This window comes from Oncorhynchus tshawytscha, linkage group LG23 (genome assembly GCF_018296145.1).
Source record: "Oncorhynchus tshawytscha isolate Ot180627B linkage group LG23, Otsh_v2.0, whole genome shotgun sequence".
NCBI lineage: Eukaryota > Metazoa > Chordata > Actinopteri > Salmoniformes > Salmonidae > Oncorhynchus > Oncorhynchus tshawytscha.
The window spans coordinates 5726145-5743842 of NC_056451.1; the positions used below are offsets into that span (position 1 = coordinate 5726145).

The 17698-nt window shown below is 40.6% G+C and overlaps 2 protein-coding genes across 2 annotated transcripts; one reads left to right on the plus strand and one right to left on the minus strand.

Annotated features, from left to right (window-relative positions):
- Positions 1–359: 359 nt before the first annotated feature.
- On the minus strand, positions 360–3894 carry LOC112223106 (mediator of RNA polymerase II transcription subunit 18). Its single transcript, XM_024386067.2, has 3 exons — positions 3513–3894; positions 3125–3221; positions 360–1344 (listed from the first exon to the last, which is right to left on the minus strand). The coding sequence occupies exons 2-3, from the start codon at positions 3195–3197 to the stop codon at positions 791–793; spliced, it is 627 nt and encodes a 208-aa protein (XP_024241835.1). The 5' UTR covers positions 3198–3221; positions 3513–3894; the 3' UTR covers positions 360–790.
- Positions 3895–8580: 4686 nt separating this feature from the next.
- On the plus strand, positions 8581–15968 carry LOC112223105 (cytochrome P450 4B1). Its single transcript, XM_042304493.1, has 12 exons — positions 8581–8859; positions 9003–9147; positions 9277–9321; positions 10027–10154; positions 10430–10566; positions 11225–11379; positions 11653–11759; positions 12212–12402; positions 13292–13425; positions 14246–14310; positions 14788–14870; positions 15372–15968. Exons 1-12 carry the CDS (start codon positions 8668–8670, stop codon positions 15547–15549), a joined length of 1560 nt encoding a protein of 519 aa, XP_042160427.1. The 5' UTR covers positions 8581–8667; the 3' UTR covers positions 15550–15968.
- The last annotated feature ends 1730 nt before the right edge of the window (positions 15969–17698 follow it).

The following is a 17698-nucleotide window of genomic DNA, read 5'->3' on the forward strand; positions in this document are numbered from 1 at the left end:
ATTTAGAATACAAACATTGGGGAATGTTGCAGATAGAAATGTTATTAATAGAGCTGGAATGATGAGGCGGCAGGATGGGCATTCGGCCAGTAACCTAAAGGTCGCTGGTTTGATTCCCCGAGCCAGTGGAAAATCTGTCGATGTGTCCTTAAGCTAGGCATGCCCAATTGCACCTGTAAGTCGCTCTGGATAAGAGTGTCTGCTAAACGACTTAAATGTTATGACACATTATTCTACATGTCAGGATATGTTGTGAATATGTAGATTAGAACAAACTGGCCTGTCTGAACATTACACGATGTTGTGTCCTGCTGCACACGCACTTGTTGAGTGCTGCAAACCAAGAGGACACTGTTGAGTTGAGAAAAATATTTTTTTATAAACACTATAGCGCTGTGCATTTCTTAAAACATCTCAAAGTTAGAACAAAGCACTTACACAAAACGTATGTTCTAAGAGTTCGGCACTGTGAATAGAAACATTGTTATTTATTGACTCATTCAAAGCCTCATTTGTCACATCAGCCATGTTGGCTATGTCATAAACCTCCTGTGAAGTCCTTGTCAAACACCACTAACATCCAAATGACAGATGGTCCTTCTCCAAATGTACGAGACACGCATCAAGATTGTGAGATTTAGAGTTCATTTACAGAGACAAAGGACTGTGGGAAAGCGCTTTCTCATAGGAATCATAAAAAAATAAGTCCCATGTAAAAAAAATAATGTTTTAATAAAAACTACACTTTGTCCATGACAGCCAACAGAGGCTCATCATAAAACACTCCTTCTTACATGTGTCTTTTGGGGTCAATCTTCTCCAGGTGAACCAGGGGCTTGAGCTGCTCAGCGAAGCTGCGCATGTCCTCTGACATGGTATCCTGGCCCGCAGGGGCCAATACACTGAGCTCCACCAGGTAGGAGAGTGACAGCGGCTCAGTGTTCTCTGTATTCCCGGGGACCAGGATGCGAGACAGTTTACTCACTACCACTTTGAGCACACCTTTGCGGAAAATGTGGCCCTTGGCTATGAACTCGTGGTCCATGCGGAAGCCCATTTCATTGAGGAAGTCGGGCAGGCTGTGCGAGGCGGCCACATCCACACAGTTCCGAACCAGAGCGTGGCGGGACTTATCACCCACCTCCGGCTGGCCCAGGTAGCGCAGGTGCCAGGGCACTGTGGGGTGGGAGAGGGAGCGGCGGGCTCGCAACAGGAACGGGTTGCCCTGCTGGCCCTTCAGGAGGTAGACCAGCTCATGGTCGGCAAATGTCTCGGGTTCCATGTTGTCACAAAGGCCCCGGAGGCGGTGCAATAGGCTTTCGAGGGCCTGGTCCAAGACGCTGCCTGAGTGTGGTGACATGACAGAATGGTGTAAGCAATGTTATATTATCAAGTGTAGCTTGAATCAGTGCAACTTGCCATTTGGACTTTTTAAGAGTGAATTGAAATTCAAATTCAAAAATGTAAAAGGCCTCAATGAAAATAGACAGCAATTTTCAATTATTGAATCGCAACTAACTGATACAGAGGTGACCAAGCCACAGCACAGGGGCTGGTATGGGTTCTTCAGCTGAACATGCAGTGCATTCGGAAAGTATTCAGACCCCTTGACTTTATGCAGACTTTGTTACGTTACAGCCTTATTCTAAAATTAATACAATACATTTCTTTCCTCAATCTACACACAATACAAAAAATAATGACAAAGCAAAAACAGGTTTATACAAATAAAAAAACAGAAATACCTTATTTACATAAGTTCAGAGCCTTTGCTATGAGACTCAAAATTGAGCTCTGGTGCATCCTGTTTCCATTGATCATCTTTGAGATGTTTCTACAACTTGATTGGAGTCCACTTGTGATAAATTAAATTGATTGGACATGATTTGGAAAGGCAGACACCTGTCTATATAAGGTCCCACAGTTGACAGTGCATGGCAGAGCAAAAACCTCTCTGAGACAGGATTGTGTTGAGGCACAGATCTGGGGAAGGGTACAAAAACAAATCCGCACCATTGAAGGTCCCCAAGAACACAGTGGCCTCCATCTTTCTTAAAACTGGAAGAAGTTTGGAACCACCAAGACTTCCTAGAGCTGGGCATTCGAGGAAGAAGGGCCTTGGTCAGAGACGTGACCAAAAACCAGATGGTCACTAACAGAGCTCCAGAGTTCCTCTGTGGAGATGGGAGAACCCGCTTGACATTTGCCAAAAGGCACCTAAAGGACTCAGACGATGAGAAACAAGATTCTCTGGTCTGATGAAACCAAGATTGAACTCTTTGGCCTGAATGCCAAAGCGTCACATCTGGAAGAAACCTGGCACCATCCCTACGGGAAAGCATGGTGGTGGCAGCATCATGCTGTGGGGATGTTTTTCAGCAGCAGGGGCTGGGAGACTTGTCAGGGTTGAGGGAAAGATGAACGGAGCAAAGTACAGAGAGATCCTTGATGAAAACCTGCTCCAGAGCACTCAGAACCTCAGACTGGGGCAAAGGTTCACCTTTCAACAGGACAACGACCCTAAGCACACAGCCAAGACAACGCAGGAGTGAATTGGGACAAGTCTCTGAATGTTCTTGAGTGCCCCAGCCAGAGCCCGGACTTGAACCCTATCGAACATTTCTGGAGAGACCTGAAAATAGCTGTGCAGCGATGCTCCCCATCCAACCTGACAGAGGATTTGCAGAGAAGAATGAGAGAAACTCCCCAAATACCAGTGTGGCAAGCTTGTAAAGTCATACCCAGGAAGACAAGGTGCTTGAGCTGTAATCACACGGCCAAAGGTGCTTCAACAAAGTACTGAGTAAAGGTTCTGAATGCTTATGAAAATGTAATATTTTATTTATTTTTACATTCGCAATACCTATTTTTTTGGTCATTATGTAGTATTGTGTGTAGATTGATGAGGGGAAAAAACGATTTAATACATTTTATAATAAGGCTATAACATAACAAAATGTGGAAAAAGTGAAGGGGTCTGAATACTTTCCGAATGCACTGTATTGACATTGATTATGATCTGGATATATTTTTCAAGACGCCTACAAGATAGCCAACCACAGAATACCAAATAGGTACGCCTGCCCTACTGGAGACTCAAGAATCTCGAACGAGGTAAACTCACCTTGCAGCAAGTACTCCATCATGTTAATTGTGCCCCCCGTGATGGGCAGCACTGAGACTGGTGGAGCCTCCATCACTCGTCAGTGTCAGACAGGTAACTAGAGCAAGGGGAAAAATTAAAACACCTCAATCAATTCGTATTATATAGACTAACGTTATGACTATAAACATAATTTCTTAATGATTGCATCTCCAACCTAGCCATATTTCCTGACTCGCTAAGCTATCAGGCTAGTTAGAGCTAGTTTAGACAGACAGTATCTCATTTCATTCAAACAAATAGTTAGCTAGCCAGTTAGTTAGCTAGCCAAATAAGCTCCAGAAAAAATGAAACAAGTCACCGATAAGAAAAAGTCACTGAGAAATAAGGCAAAATGCACTTAACTCACCTTATGTTTAGCGGCTTGGACTGCCGAGTACCTGCTTCTTCCTTCGCAAACTGCTACTGCAGCAATTCAAGCTAACTTGTAACCTAGCTAACGTTAGCTCATAGTTACATTGAAACAAGCTAGCTAGGTTGCTAGGCAGGTACAAATAAACGTTTTCAACGTTCACAGTGACAGATTGGCTAGAGTTGAGCCCCTGTGATGGGGGAGGAATAGCTAGCTCGCTATCATACTTCTCACCCAGATCCGCGTTTGCGCATTGTGCAACGATATGCAGCAAGGGGCATTCAAGAACGGAAACGTTCCGAAAGCATCTGAAAACGTTCTGAAAGCAACTCAGCGGATCGATGAGTTCAAAATGTTACATTTCAGCAACTTGTTTACAAGTATGTCACAAATAAAATGTATAGACATCTGAATACACAGGCGTTATGCTTTTTGATATATAAAGCAGGCTTTCTTCCTTTTATTTTTTTAAATATTGGTTTAAAGGTTAAAAGTACAGAAGTGCGTGACACAGTGCAATACCAATTTAATACAAACAAAAGGTCATGCCAAAATGTGATTATATTACTTTTTGACATAGAATATAAAACAAACCAATTCAAAGCATAAAAATCAGTATGCCTTTTTGGCATTTTGTGTGCCTGAGCACAATGGAAACACTTGATTTAAACTATTTATTACGCCTCTCATCAAAGTAGTGTCATTCTTAGTTCCTAGACCCTGATATGACTGTACACACACTCATTGTCATTTCTGATGTCATCTCTCTGTTGGACTCTCCTGATAACCAAGGATGAATAAACAAGTGTAGTTTCTTCCTCCTGTTGAAAGGAGATGCATAGATGTATGTGCATAATACTATACTGATGTGCAACTAAACATCATCAATATCGTTTTATCAAGAATAATAGTAGTAATGTCGGCTAGATAAGATAACTTACAAAGCTGGTCCCCTGGCCACCACAGAGAAGTTGATTGGCAGAAGCTTAAACATTTGAACAAACAGACAAACATTTCCATTAAAACAGATAGGGCCTCAAACTGCATTACCATCTCCAAACAATTGTATTAATCTTGTGATCTCCCCATCTTCAAAGATAACAATACAGTATATTTATCCTACCTGCGAGTATTCTCCATTTGAAATGGCATAATTTAGACAGTGCCAGTGCAACAAGGAAAAGGCACACAGCTGCAGAGACTCCAGCTACTGTTGATGCCAGCCATTGAGGTTCTCGGTTATCTGGAGGAGTAGGCCCATTGTCTGTAAAAGCGGCAACAGTGTTGCGTAGTGTTACTACAGAAAATGCTGTGAGTAAAGTATCTGGCAATCCTGTTGATGTTAGAGAACATGTGGAAAGTCAGTGAGATTGGGGTTTAAGAACTACTCCTTTTGGGTCTCACCGATGCTTTTGTTGGTGGTGTTGTTCAGAGCGGAGTCAAGTGCGTAATATGTGCTGGTAATCACATTCTTAGTTACTTCATGCATAAAACCACTGCTTGACACAGTGGTTATTATTGGCATGTGAGATCCTAAATAAAGAGATAGATGGTTAGGGTGAGCTGTAAACTAATTTAGTGTAGACGATCAATCTGCTTGCAAATTATCTCCAATTATAATAGGCTGACTAACCTTTTTCAAGAACAACTGAAGTGGACAATCCATATGTGATCTTGTCATTTTTATACAATCCACATAAGTATATTCCTTGATCCTCCTCTGTAAAAGGGCTGATTACAAGTGAACGATTCCTTAAAACACTCTTTCTATGCCAAAAAAATTTGGAAAGGAGATGTAGGCCACTTTTATCCTCATGAAAAATCTGGGTGCGGCGCCGACCAACATTGTTTGTACTGTAAAACCAGCTAAAAGATTCTGGATGACTTTCATTACTTATGCAGGGTATCAACAATTTTCTCCCAAGCGGTATGCGAAGAGGACTTGAAGATTCTACAACACATTGATAAAAACAATAAGAAAGTACAATAGCGTTACATGAAAGTACTGTTAATAAAGTGTTTATAAAAGGTTTATATGTAAGGAATGGATGAATAAATGATGGATTGATAATTGAAATAGTTAGCAATTTCTCTTATGCCTATAGAAAACAATAACAACATCATGTTAATTCAGCTTCATCAATCGCAAAAAAAATCACTCAATGCATGTCCTATTTGATTAAACTGATTAGCAGGTTTTCAACGTTCAGAGAGACATTTGAATATTGAAATTTCAAATGAGTATTCAAAAACATCTATTTTTAAGTTTCTGTGGTACATCTGTATACTAATTGTTTGGCTGTATAACAGTGTACAATAAGGTTAAACACTGTATAGCCTTTAGAATTTTCAATAAAGGCCCATACATATGTGAGAATTCTAACCCCCAGGTAGTTTCACTCAGCTAAGTATTGAGTGATATTAATGTTTTTGTAAATTTCAGACACTTACCTGATGTTGGAAATGAGGCCCAAACCATAAATACAATAATTATGGCAGAGGTAGCGATCATGATTACAATAAACACTGTTGAGGCAGAGATTAGTCCCTACTTAAGCATTGTATTTAAAACAGCCACAAGTCATCTGCTTTAAAATGTGCAGGCTACAGGCCTACGCCAAAACTGACACTTAATGAATATAATTTAAAGCTATAGGAAATTAAGCAGAAGTTACAAATCACAAATCGAACAGTTGACTCAGTAGGAAACAGAGATAAGAAAAAAGACTTTACATAAACATTTATCAACACCTCCCACACAGATGTTTCCTCTGAACCAATGGCATAGGCTGTGGTGTAAGTGTCAGTGGCACAAAATGGGGTCCTTGACTAATGTGGTCAGGAGCTCCATTTTCCATCAGCGGGTTTGCATGCAGCTTCTTGCAAGGCGTTAACACCAAATGTGACATCTGATGTGTTAATTGAGAGCATGCCATTAGTCACTAGGCTTATAAGCCTTCATCGGAAATGTTGGTTCCCTTGCTTTGCAATTGCTGTTAGATACAGTATGTTTCGACCTAGACCGTGGCCTTTATGTTGTTATTCAGAGAGGGATAGCCAATCAAAGGGTTAACAGGAAGTCAACATGTGCTACCTGATTACAGTATACAGTGCCTTGCGAAAGTATTCGGCCCCCTTGAACTTTGCGACCTTTTGCCACATTTCAGGCTTCAAACATAAAGATATAAAACTGTATTTTTTTGTGAAGAATCAACAACAAGTGGGACACAAAGTGAAGTGGAACGACATTTTTAACTTTTTTAACAAATCAAAAACTGAAAAATTGGGCGTGCAAAATTATTCAGCCCCCTTAAGTTAATACTTTGTAGCGCCACCTTTTGCTGCGATTACAGCTGTAAGTCGCTTGGCGTATGTCTCTATCAGTTTTGCACATCGAGAGACTGAAATTTTTTCCCATTCCTCCTTGCAAAACAGCTCGAGCTCAGTGAGGTTGGATGGAGAGCATTTGTGAACAGCAGTTTTCAGTTCTTTCCACAGATTCTCAATTGGATTCAGGTCTGGACTTTGACTTGGCCATTCTAACACCTGGATATGTTTATTTTTGAACCATTCCATTGTAGATTTTGCTTTATGTTTTGGATCATTGTCTTGTTGGAAGACAAATCTCTGTCCCAGTCTCAGGTCTTTTGCAGACTCCATCAGGTTTTCTTCCAGAATGGTCCTGTATTTGGCTCCATCCATCTTCCCATCAATTTTAACCATCTTCCCTGTCCCTGCTGAAGAAAAGCAGGCTCAAACCATGATGCTGCCACCACCATGTTTGACAGTGGGGATAGTGTGTTCAGGGTGATGAGCTGTGTTGCTTTTACGCCAAACATAACGTTTTGCATTGTTGCCAAAAAGTTCAATTTTGGTTTCATCTGACCAGTGCACCTTCTTCCACGTGTTTGGTGTGTCTCCCCGGTTGCTTGTGGCAAACTTTAAACTACACTTTTTATGGATATCTTTAAGAAATGGCTTTCTTCTTGCCACTCTTCCATAAAGGCCAGATTTGTGCAATATACGACTGATTGTTGTCCTATGGACAGAGTCTCCCACCTCAGCTGTAGATCTCTGCAGTTCATCCAGAGTGATCATGGGCCTCTTGGCTGCATCTCTGATCAGTCTTCTCCTTGTATGAGCTGAAAGTTTAGAGGGACGGCCAGGTCTTGGTAGATTTGCAGTGGTCTGATACTCCTTCCATTTCAATATTATCGCTTGCACAGTGCTCCTTGGGATGTTTAAAGTTTGGGAAATCTTTTTGTATCCAAATCCGGCTTTAAACTTCTTCACAACAGTATCTCGGACCTGCCTGGTGTGTTCCTTGTTCTTCATGATGCTCTCTGCACTTTTAACGGACCTCTGAGACTATCAAAGTGCAGGTGCATTTATACGGAGACTTGATTACACACAGGTGGATTGTATTTATCATCATTAGTCATTTAGGTCAACATTGGATCATTCAGAGATCCTCACTGAACTTCTGGAGAGAGTTTGCTGCACTGAAAGTAAAGGGGCTGAATAATTTTGCACGCCCAATCTTTCAGTTTTTCATTTGTTAAAAAAGTTTGAAATATCCAATAAATGTCGTTCCACTTCATGATTGTGTCCCACTTGTTGTTGATTCTTCACAAAAAAATACAGTTTTATATCTTTATGTTTGAAGCCTGAAATGTGGCAAAAGGTTGCAAAGTTCAAGGGGGCCGAATACTTTCGCAAGGCACTGTATCATCTACTATATAATATAGTGGAGGTTGATGGCCAATGTCCAACATTTGTTTGTATTTTGTCCAGCAGTGTCCTCCTCTTGGGGTTCCCCAAGTTTGTGTGATCTCCTGATAATATAGAGCTAATCAGTCATGATGACTGTCAGATGGGAAAACATGATTCTGATATTTGCAGAGCTGAATATTTGAAGATATCAAGGATTTAAGAATTAACAAGAATTAGATACATCAAGGCAAATAATTGGTATGCAGTGCCTTGTCTGCTCAGGCAGGCTGGACTCCGCCCCTCAACATTTGTCCCCCAATGACCTCAAACCACCCACCCTACTCTCTTCTGCTTCTCGCAGTTATGTCATTCACCAGACCGTTGCCTTTTGTTGTAAAAGTTGTCAATGGTAGCTTTCGGCAGTTAGACGTCCATTGCAATGGAGTTATTTGATACGTTGAAAAAAGTGACGCTAGATTCCTATCGCATTCATCACTTGGTTGCAATATTTAGCTTGGTCTATGTCATTCTTAAAATCTCTAAACTTATTGTCAAAAGGAATGAATGGATTCGGGCGCTCGAGACATTCCCAGGACCACCAAAACACTGGCTTTTCGGGCATGTACGAGAGGTAAGTTAAAATAAGAATTTCTTGAACGTGCACATTGAGTGACTTCAACATTGTAGCATCAGCTTCAGAGGCAAGTTTCGGTGTCACGCTCGTGCGTTTCCTTCTTTATAATATAAGTGCATGTTTTCTCTGTTGTCTTGCAGTTTAAACAAGATGGGAACGACATGTATAAGGTTGTCAAATGGGGAGAATCGTACCCCCTTGCATTTCAAATGTGGTTTGGTCCATTTGTTTCCATCCTCAATATTCACCACCCAGATTATGTCAAAACCATCCTGGCATCAACAGGTTGGTCTCTTTGGAACGACAATACTCTCATCATTATTTATTAAACAAGTTGCATATATGTACAGTATGTCTATCTATGGAATCTCAGTACATGTGATAGAATACCTGTTTCACTCTCTTTCTAAATAGAGCCCAAAGATGACCTTTCATATAGATTTCTTATTCCATGGATAGGTAAGGTTGCACTGTCTTTGCCATAATCACATATGTTACAAATATTGAACCAACATTAGATTATATAGATTTAACTGCAGATATTTTAAGAATAGGCATTTTCAAATATTCTTCCTTTTGGGTGCAGTTCTGGTTATTAAATAACGTTGTGACTCATGCCACTTCGGCAATTATACAGTTATGGTTATAATGTCCACTACCGCACTTGTTTTTGAAAGAAAAGCACATATTTGGTCCATTAAAATAACATCAAATTGATCAACAATACAGTTTAGACATTGTTAATGTTGTAAATGACTATTGTAGCTGGAAACGGCAGATTGTTGTCCTGATTAAAGAAGCAATAAAACGGGCCTTCTTTAGAGTAGTTCAGTATCTGGAGCATCAGCATTTGTGGGTTCGATTACAAGCTCAAAATGGTCGGAAACAAATAACTACACTGTATTTCTGATCAATTTGATGTTATTTGAAGGGCAAAAATGTGCTTTTCTTTTAAAAAACAAGGACATTTCTAAGTGACCCCAAACTTTTGAACAGTAGTGTATATTCTTTACTTCTATTCTTTTGCATGAACGTACAACATATGTGTTTCTCAGGATGTTCTCTCTTACCTCTCTCTCTCTACCTCTCTCTCTCTACCTCTCTCTCGCTCTCTCGCTCTCTCGCTCTCTCTCTCTCTCTCTCTCTCTCTCTCTCTCTCTCTAGGGGATGGTTTACTGGTGTCTGAAGGTCAGAAATGGTTCCGCCACAGAAGACTCCTGACCCCTGGCTTCCATTACGATGTTTTAAAGCCTTATGTCAAAATGATGGCTGATTCTGCCAAAACTATGCTGGTGCGTTTTGCTATCTCTACCCTAATTACTGTATAGGTTGACAACCATAGCCTATATGGGGGAAATTTCTGGATACAAAAAAGCTAATTGCATAACAGTTAACGTTACATATTCTCCCAGCTGTATTAGAATGCTGTATAGTTTGACAACTGTATTTGGAGGGAAATTCTGCATGAACACGCTAAAGGGGTAATTTAATAAGGGAGTGATGTACTATGAGTATGTAACTATCCATCTTGTGCAAGTTGACTATGTCTGTCCTCTTTCTGTTCCAGGACAAATGGGAGACTCACTCAAAATCCAACGAGTCATTTGAGTTATTTGAGCATGTGAGCCTCATGACACTGGACAGCATTATGAAGTGTGCCTTCAGCTCCAACACTAACTGCCAGACAGTGCGAGGGGGAGAGAGGTCAGTCAGTTAACTGTTTTTAACCACTGCATTATCTGCCATTTACATCTGTGTAATGGTCTGGGTGTAGCTGGTGCAGAGGATTCAGGTGCAGGACAGCAGAGATTACTTTACTCAAAATGTCAAAATACATGAAGTAATACCAAGCCCACAAACATCGGACAGAAGTTACAATAAACAAACACTCACAAAAACCATGGGGAAAAACAGAGGGTTAAATAATGAACATGTAATTGGGGATTTGAAACCAGGTGTGTTAAAACAAAGACAAAACAAATGGAAAATGAAAAGTGGATCGGCGATGGCTAGAAGGCCGGTGACGTCGACTGCCGAACGCCACCCGAACAAGGAGAGGGACCGACTTCAGTGGAAGTCGTGACAATCTGCCCATGTTGAAAATCTTGTCTTGTCAGTGTTAATGTTATAAGAATTGAAAGCTGATATAGGATCAGATTTTTTCTTAGATCATAATTCATATGATTATATAGACAGAGGGGACCTGATCCTAGATCAGCACTCCTACTCAGAGACTCTTTGTAAGTACGGGCCCAGAGGTTTTCAGGCCAGATCACATGATCAGGAAACTCAGGGCCCTGTCTATAAGCAATGATTGAGAGGAAGTAACTTGTACTTTTCTGTTGTTTTACTCTCATTTCAGTGGAACCAACTCGTACATCAAGGCTGTGTACGAGCTCAGTGATCTGGTGAATGTCCGTTTCCGGACCTTTCCCTACCACAGCGAGTGGATCTTCCAACTTAGCCCACATGGGTACAAATACAGGAAGGCATGCAATGTTGCACACAGTCATACAGGTGCGTTCTGTGACTGAAGGTTGAAATTATTATTTTAATCCCCTGCACCAGCAGGTCTCAGCCCTGAAAACATTTATATTTATGAATTTGACAAAGCAAATATATGCTGAAAAAGCAGCATTTTCCCCTAGCCTCTGTGCTTCTACATCTGCATTGCTTGCTGTTTGGGGTTTTAGGCTAGGTTTCTGTATACAACTTTGTGACATCTATGATGTAAATAGGGCTTTATAAGTACATTTAATCGAACATTTTATTGATTCCCTCTGCTTGTAGAGGAAATAATACGAAAGCGAAAAGAGGCCTTAAAGGACGAAAAGGAACTGGGCAGGATACAGTCTAAGAGAAACCTGGACTTTCTGGATATCCTGCTCTGCGCGCGAGTACGTCACACCTCTATTACTCTACTACACTATTATCCACCATTATGCCATTTATGCACTCATCTAACCGGGTCATTAGTTAAAACGGCTACATCGGCGATGACATAGTATGTCACTGAATGAAGTCAATTCGAATAGAAACTCATCGTAGCCTCAAGATCGCCAGTGTGCTAGAGTTTCTTTTCTATTCGTTATATTCTCTCTCCGTGCAACTGGTAACACGATAGCCTGAGTGCCAGTTTGTTTTTGCTATCCAACTCCTTGTCAGTCATTGTCATGCCAAACACATGGCGTGGCTTGAAAATGAGCAATGGCGTTGGCAAGAGAACAAACAGATCGGAGACCAGGCTAGCACCATTATAGTTCTGCGAGTTATACCTTTTCCATAAAATGAAGCCAAACAAGGAATAACATGCAAGGATCTCATTGTTCCTTAATGGTTTTCAATCCAGGACGAGGACCAGCAGGGTCTGTCAGATGAGGCTATACGAGCGGAGGTGGACACCTTCATGTTTGAGGGGCACGACACCACAGCCAGTGGGATCTCCTGGACCCTGTACAGCCTGGCCTGCAACCCGGAGCACCAGCAGATCTGCAGGGACGAGGTCATCAGCGCCCTGGAGGGGAGGGACACCATGGAATGGTAGGTTCCACTGTCCAGGGCCCGTATTCATAAAGCGCCTCAGTAGGAATGCTGATCATGATGATTTAAAAGACAAAACTGATCCTAGATCAGCACTCCTACTCTGAGATGCTTTATGAATACGGGCCCTGATTTACTGTCCTGATCCTGTTGCATGTTAGATATGCATTCATTTGGCTGGAGGAGAGTGACATGAAGTGGAAGGCTTTACTGTCCAGATTTATTTTTCAGAGATCATGCTGTGGGGTGTATTTCAGTTTCAAGGTTTTATTTGGTTATTTTACAGTCCGCAGCTACAGTATATATAAATTACTCTTTTGTTACTTTGGGGATCATTTAACCTTTTACTGCAGTGGGCTAAATCAGGGTCACTCAGAGTGATTCTTGGTAGTCTTAAACAAATCTACTTTGAAACAAAAGTCTAGACCTCACACAAATGGTTATGGGCTGTACCATGTCACCTGTACCATGTCAGATATAGAGTTAAAATGTATTACATTTTGAGTTTGCATCCCAATATTACACTTTCCTTACATCACAGAAGACTGAAATATAACACAATAGTTTGACATAGAAACACCAGATTTTCTTCCTATATTTACAAAAAATATTGATTCATTATGAAATTATGCAAAATATTAATAACATTCCACCCATGAGGCCAAAGAGGGCGCTTTTGGTCATTGAGGGCTTCACAATCACCAGGGCTACACAATCACCAATAGGCTCCATGTTTGGAACTAGTTACCAAAGCCGTTCCTTTATTTTAGATATAGAGTAAAGGAAGGGAAATCAGCCTGTATTTGCTCTTAGATTGGAGCCACACAATACATGGCAACATGTTTACTAAAAGAGAATTGATATAAAGATAATGTTCTGCATTCTTAAGGGAAGATCTCAGTAAAATACCATACACAACCATGTGTATAAAGGAATCCCTCCGCCTCTACCCTCCTGTACCTGGGATGTCCAGGAAGATAACCAAACCTATGACGTTCTTCGATGGGAGGACTGTGCCTGAAGGTAAATGTGTACATTTAAAAAACATGTTGCATTGTGATGTACTGAAGGGGACTTTTTTGTACATTTTACTGGACTGAGACGAGACAGTGGTAGGAGAGTGGGTCACACAGGCAGTGGGTTGTAATCAAATCCACGCCGACACTGGTGGGTATATTTTACTGTAGGCAGTGGAACTAACCACTACACCGACCACTCCAGGCCATGCAAGGGACTTTTTAAAATTATAGTTTTAAAGGCATAATGGCTCTGTGCCTTAACATGAGGCCATAAGGGGTTGCAATGGAGTCCTCCCTAACCTTTGCCTCAGTCATCGGCTATAACAAATTAAATATTAACTCATGTTTGTTTGTCTCCAGGGCTAGTTCTCCTTATTGCATTGGGATTGTCACCAACTAGTTTGTATGTAGAGACTGTGTCTCTACAATCAGTGTGTTTATTCATCTTTTTCATAAGCAGTGATATATTTTCTAGTGCCAGTTTCTTGGACACACATTAAGCCTAGTGATGGACTAAGTCAAATATTAATTGGAGGTCCTCCGTTTAAAGTGATTTTAGTCCAGGACTAGGCTTAAACTGTGTCCATTTTTTTTTTTATATCAAATGAATTGGTGCTGTTGGAGCATTCTCACCATGTCCTTCTCATCGTGTTTATTACTGCCAATGACCAACAAAAATCTGTCCCAGATAGTCTCTCTTTCTGCCTCAGCAGATGGATCCTTTTGCAGCATGGACAATATTATCACTGTGTCCATAGGAAACTAAACAGATGTCAAGCGTTAACACTGTGGAAGTATAATTCGTCTCTCTTTTCTCCCTCTAGGTTGTCTTGTTGGAACCAGCATTTTTGGCATTCATAGGAACGCCACCGTTTGGGAGAACCCTAACGTGAGCACACCATCTTGCTGAACACAATTTTCTCATTTAACAGGGTTAAAATCATTTGTGATTAGTAGTAGAAGAAATGCTAGTTTGAACAGCTGAACACGCTTCATAAAATCATGCGTTTCTGGTCACAGAGGACAAGGTTTAGAGTATTGACAGAGGAAGGGGCTGTTGCTGAGTTAGTTTGTAATGAAATCCATATGACCTAGCAGTAACCCCATGGGTTTGATTTTGACTAATCTATCGCTATAAGATTCAGGGTATACACAATAGGGAACTGAAACCTGTTTATACAAGCCTGGTGGCAGTTTGTCTCACCAGCCTGGTTTGTTTGTGCTGTCTTGCCAACTCATATGGTCATGTTTGCAGTGACAATGAACAAGACAACACAAACATATTTGCGACCAGCTGTCTACTTATATAGTCTTTTCCACTGTTTCTATTTACTATTTGTCTCTCTTCTATTTTGTATTCTCGTAGGCATTCGACCCACTACGATTTCTGCCCAAGAACTCTGCAAAAAGGTCACCCCATGCCTTTGTCCCTTTCTCTGCCGGCCCGAGGTTCGTTACCACACTAGTGCCATGTGACTCAGTCCCTATTTAAGAGAGCAGCATTGGCAGCAGGGTTTGGTTCTCACATTAGTAGGCTGGGACTAGGATGGAACCATAGACCTACTCATTTACCTGACTGGATTTTGGAGCCCTTCGGTCCCTTGATGCCTGTGACCTAGATCCAACCTCCAACCTAACTATAAAAGGGGATGGGACCTAGCACGGTCCCAGATCTGTCTTGTTTGGCATGACAATGAAAGTAGGAGTTGTCAAAATAGCACAAACGGATCTGGGATCCCTCTGACACAACAGTAGTTATTATAGGTCTGTAGAGTTGGCACAGGCTGAACTCACTTCATAGAGCTGTAGGGTCTGTCTGATGATATGGTAATGTTTTATTATATAAAAGAGCTATAAACCATTGGTAATCTTACTGCATAACTTCTTTATTACACAGGGTGAATGTACAGGAGTTCTACAACATAATTATTTCATTGTCTCTGTCTGTAGAAACTGCATTGGGCAGAACTTTGCCATGAATGAGATGAAGGTGGTGGTGGCACAGACACTCAAGCGATATCAGCTGACCGAGGACCCAATGAAGAAACCAAAAATGATTCCAAGACTGGTGCTCCGCTCACTCAATGGGATCCATGTGAAAATCAAACCTGTCGATCTTGAACCATAAGGAATGTTATAGTTGCACTTTTGTTATCAGGCATAGGCTACTGTTTGTGGAATGTTCATATGAATTTGTTTTTAACATGCTAATTCACCAGGAAATGGGAAATAAAACTTACATATAAGGAATATTTTTTAAATATTAACTTCTCAAAGCTATATTCAGAATTTAAATTGAAATATCCATGTAAGGAGAATATTGTCTTATATACAAAGATGAATTTAACACTGATTTATGTTACTAATATTTTGCTAGTAACTAACTGCCTAAATGTTGTTTGTTTTTCCTTTTGACATATAGCCTATGGTAAGTCAATGTCCCTTGTCAGTGATGTGACAGTTTGAAAAGGAATAGACATAGGATTGAGTTAATGTTATTCTCACTATTTCAAATAAACGTGTGGTGCAAACCACTCAGGAAAAGTTTGTATTTTGCATGGTGTTTCCAGCACGCTACCTCACGTAACTTAACACTTCTTCCCTCACTGCCACTTGACTCTACATAGCACTTGAAATTATTTGTGTTTTATTTGACCTTTATTTAAATACATAAAACAATCAATTTAAGTACTGTTGGACGACTTTAGACATGACACACGAAAAATGCTAATATCAGTCCAATGACTTGAATGGGATTTGTGCCACAAATGCTAAAACGGTGCCAGGGAAATTCAACCAAAGCATGAATTGCTGTCATACCTTGTCCATAGACTGCTTACAGGGTAAGAAAACCAATGTGTCATTTTTTAAATTGAGTAAACTCGCTCTTTTACAATGCTTATAATTTTGGATGGTAAATCCTACCATGTGGTGACGTGAATGTGTTCCTTCCTCGTTGTGGTGATTTGGTGAACTAAACGGAAAAATAGATGGTCAGAAACCCACTGAGAAAGCAGAAGAAATGGAAAATGATTCAATGTCCACACACATCCACAAAACCAGGGCTTTAATACTAGTGAGTTTGTGTTGGACAGGTCACTGACCTTAACTATATTGTTGTTAAATGATTCTAAGCTTGGCTTGTTGGACTGGTATTCATAATGACTAGAGAAAGCAGCCATCCTGAACATGAACAATGCATGGTGCCACATCAGGGGCCTGTGCAGGAGGATGTAATGTTGCCGAACGTTCAGATAGACAATTTCTGTTCCACACAACACATTTGTCTGATAGGGAATCGTGTCAGCTCCTATTCATTCTGCAATAATAAAGTGTTTTCCAATCCCTAAATACACCCAAAATGCTATGGGTTGGGGTCAATTCCAGTCAATTCAGGATGTGCACTGAAATTCCAATTCTCTTCAATGAGGAATTTGGTTTACTTTCTGAATTGACTGGATTTGAAATGGAATTGACCCCAACCCTGCTATGGTGTCGCCATGAGTATGTAAAGAAGTCTGCTGCAATCTGCTGGTAGATACTGAGATGGCTACTATCCTTGGAATGCAAAAAAATAAGACAAAATCCCCATTTAAATCGTGGCGTTTGAAGATATAGGCCTACTACCGCGTACAAATGACACTACATAAAGACATGTTTGTGACAAAATTCAGTTTTTATTTACAGTGTATTATGTGAATAAAAAAGCCATCATCAGCCGAAAGAGGGACAAAAGGTCTGGGCACACGTGTCTGTCCATCTGTACAAAGTTGATACAAATAGCATGGCTTTTGCAAGATAGTTCAAATATAACAATGTTTACTTAACCAGTAAAGGGGGCAATCTAAGAATTTATTTGGCTGGTGTGAAAACTAACGCAGTTCTTTGAACATCAAGAAGCTCAATTTTGAGAGCCCTTTTATGACCATGTGTACCATATTTAAAAATGAATCCTTTCAAAGGCCTGCAAAACAATAATCAACAACAAATAGCACCAACTTAGAACCTTACCACCTTTTATTTCATGTGACCGGTGGCTCAGATCAGGCAAATTAACAATGTACATATCGCCATCTAGAGGACCGACTAACATTCAGGCAGAGTTGCAACTCACAGGTCACAACGGTATCTTTTTGATAACGGGCTGACAGCATTTAAAAATAATAATCCATCTTGTATCTATTTTACAAATAGATATTTAAAAAATTAATGTACAGTGCATTTGGAAAGTATTCAGACTCCTCGACTTTTTCCAGTGTTATGTTAAAGCAATATTC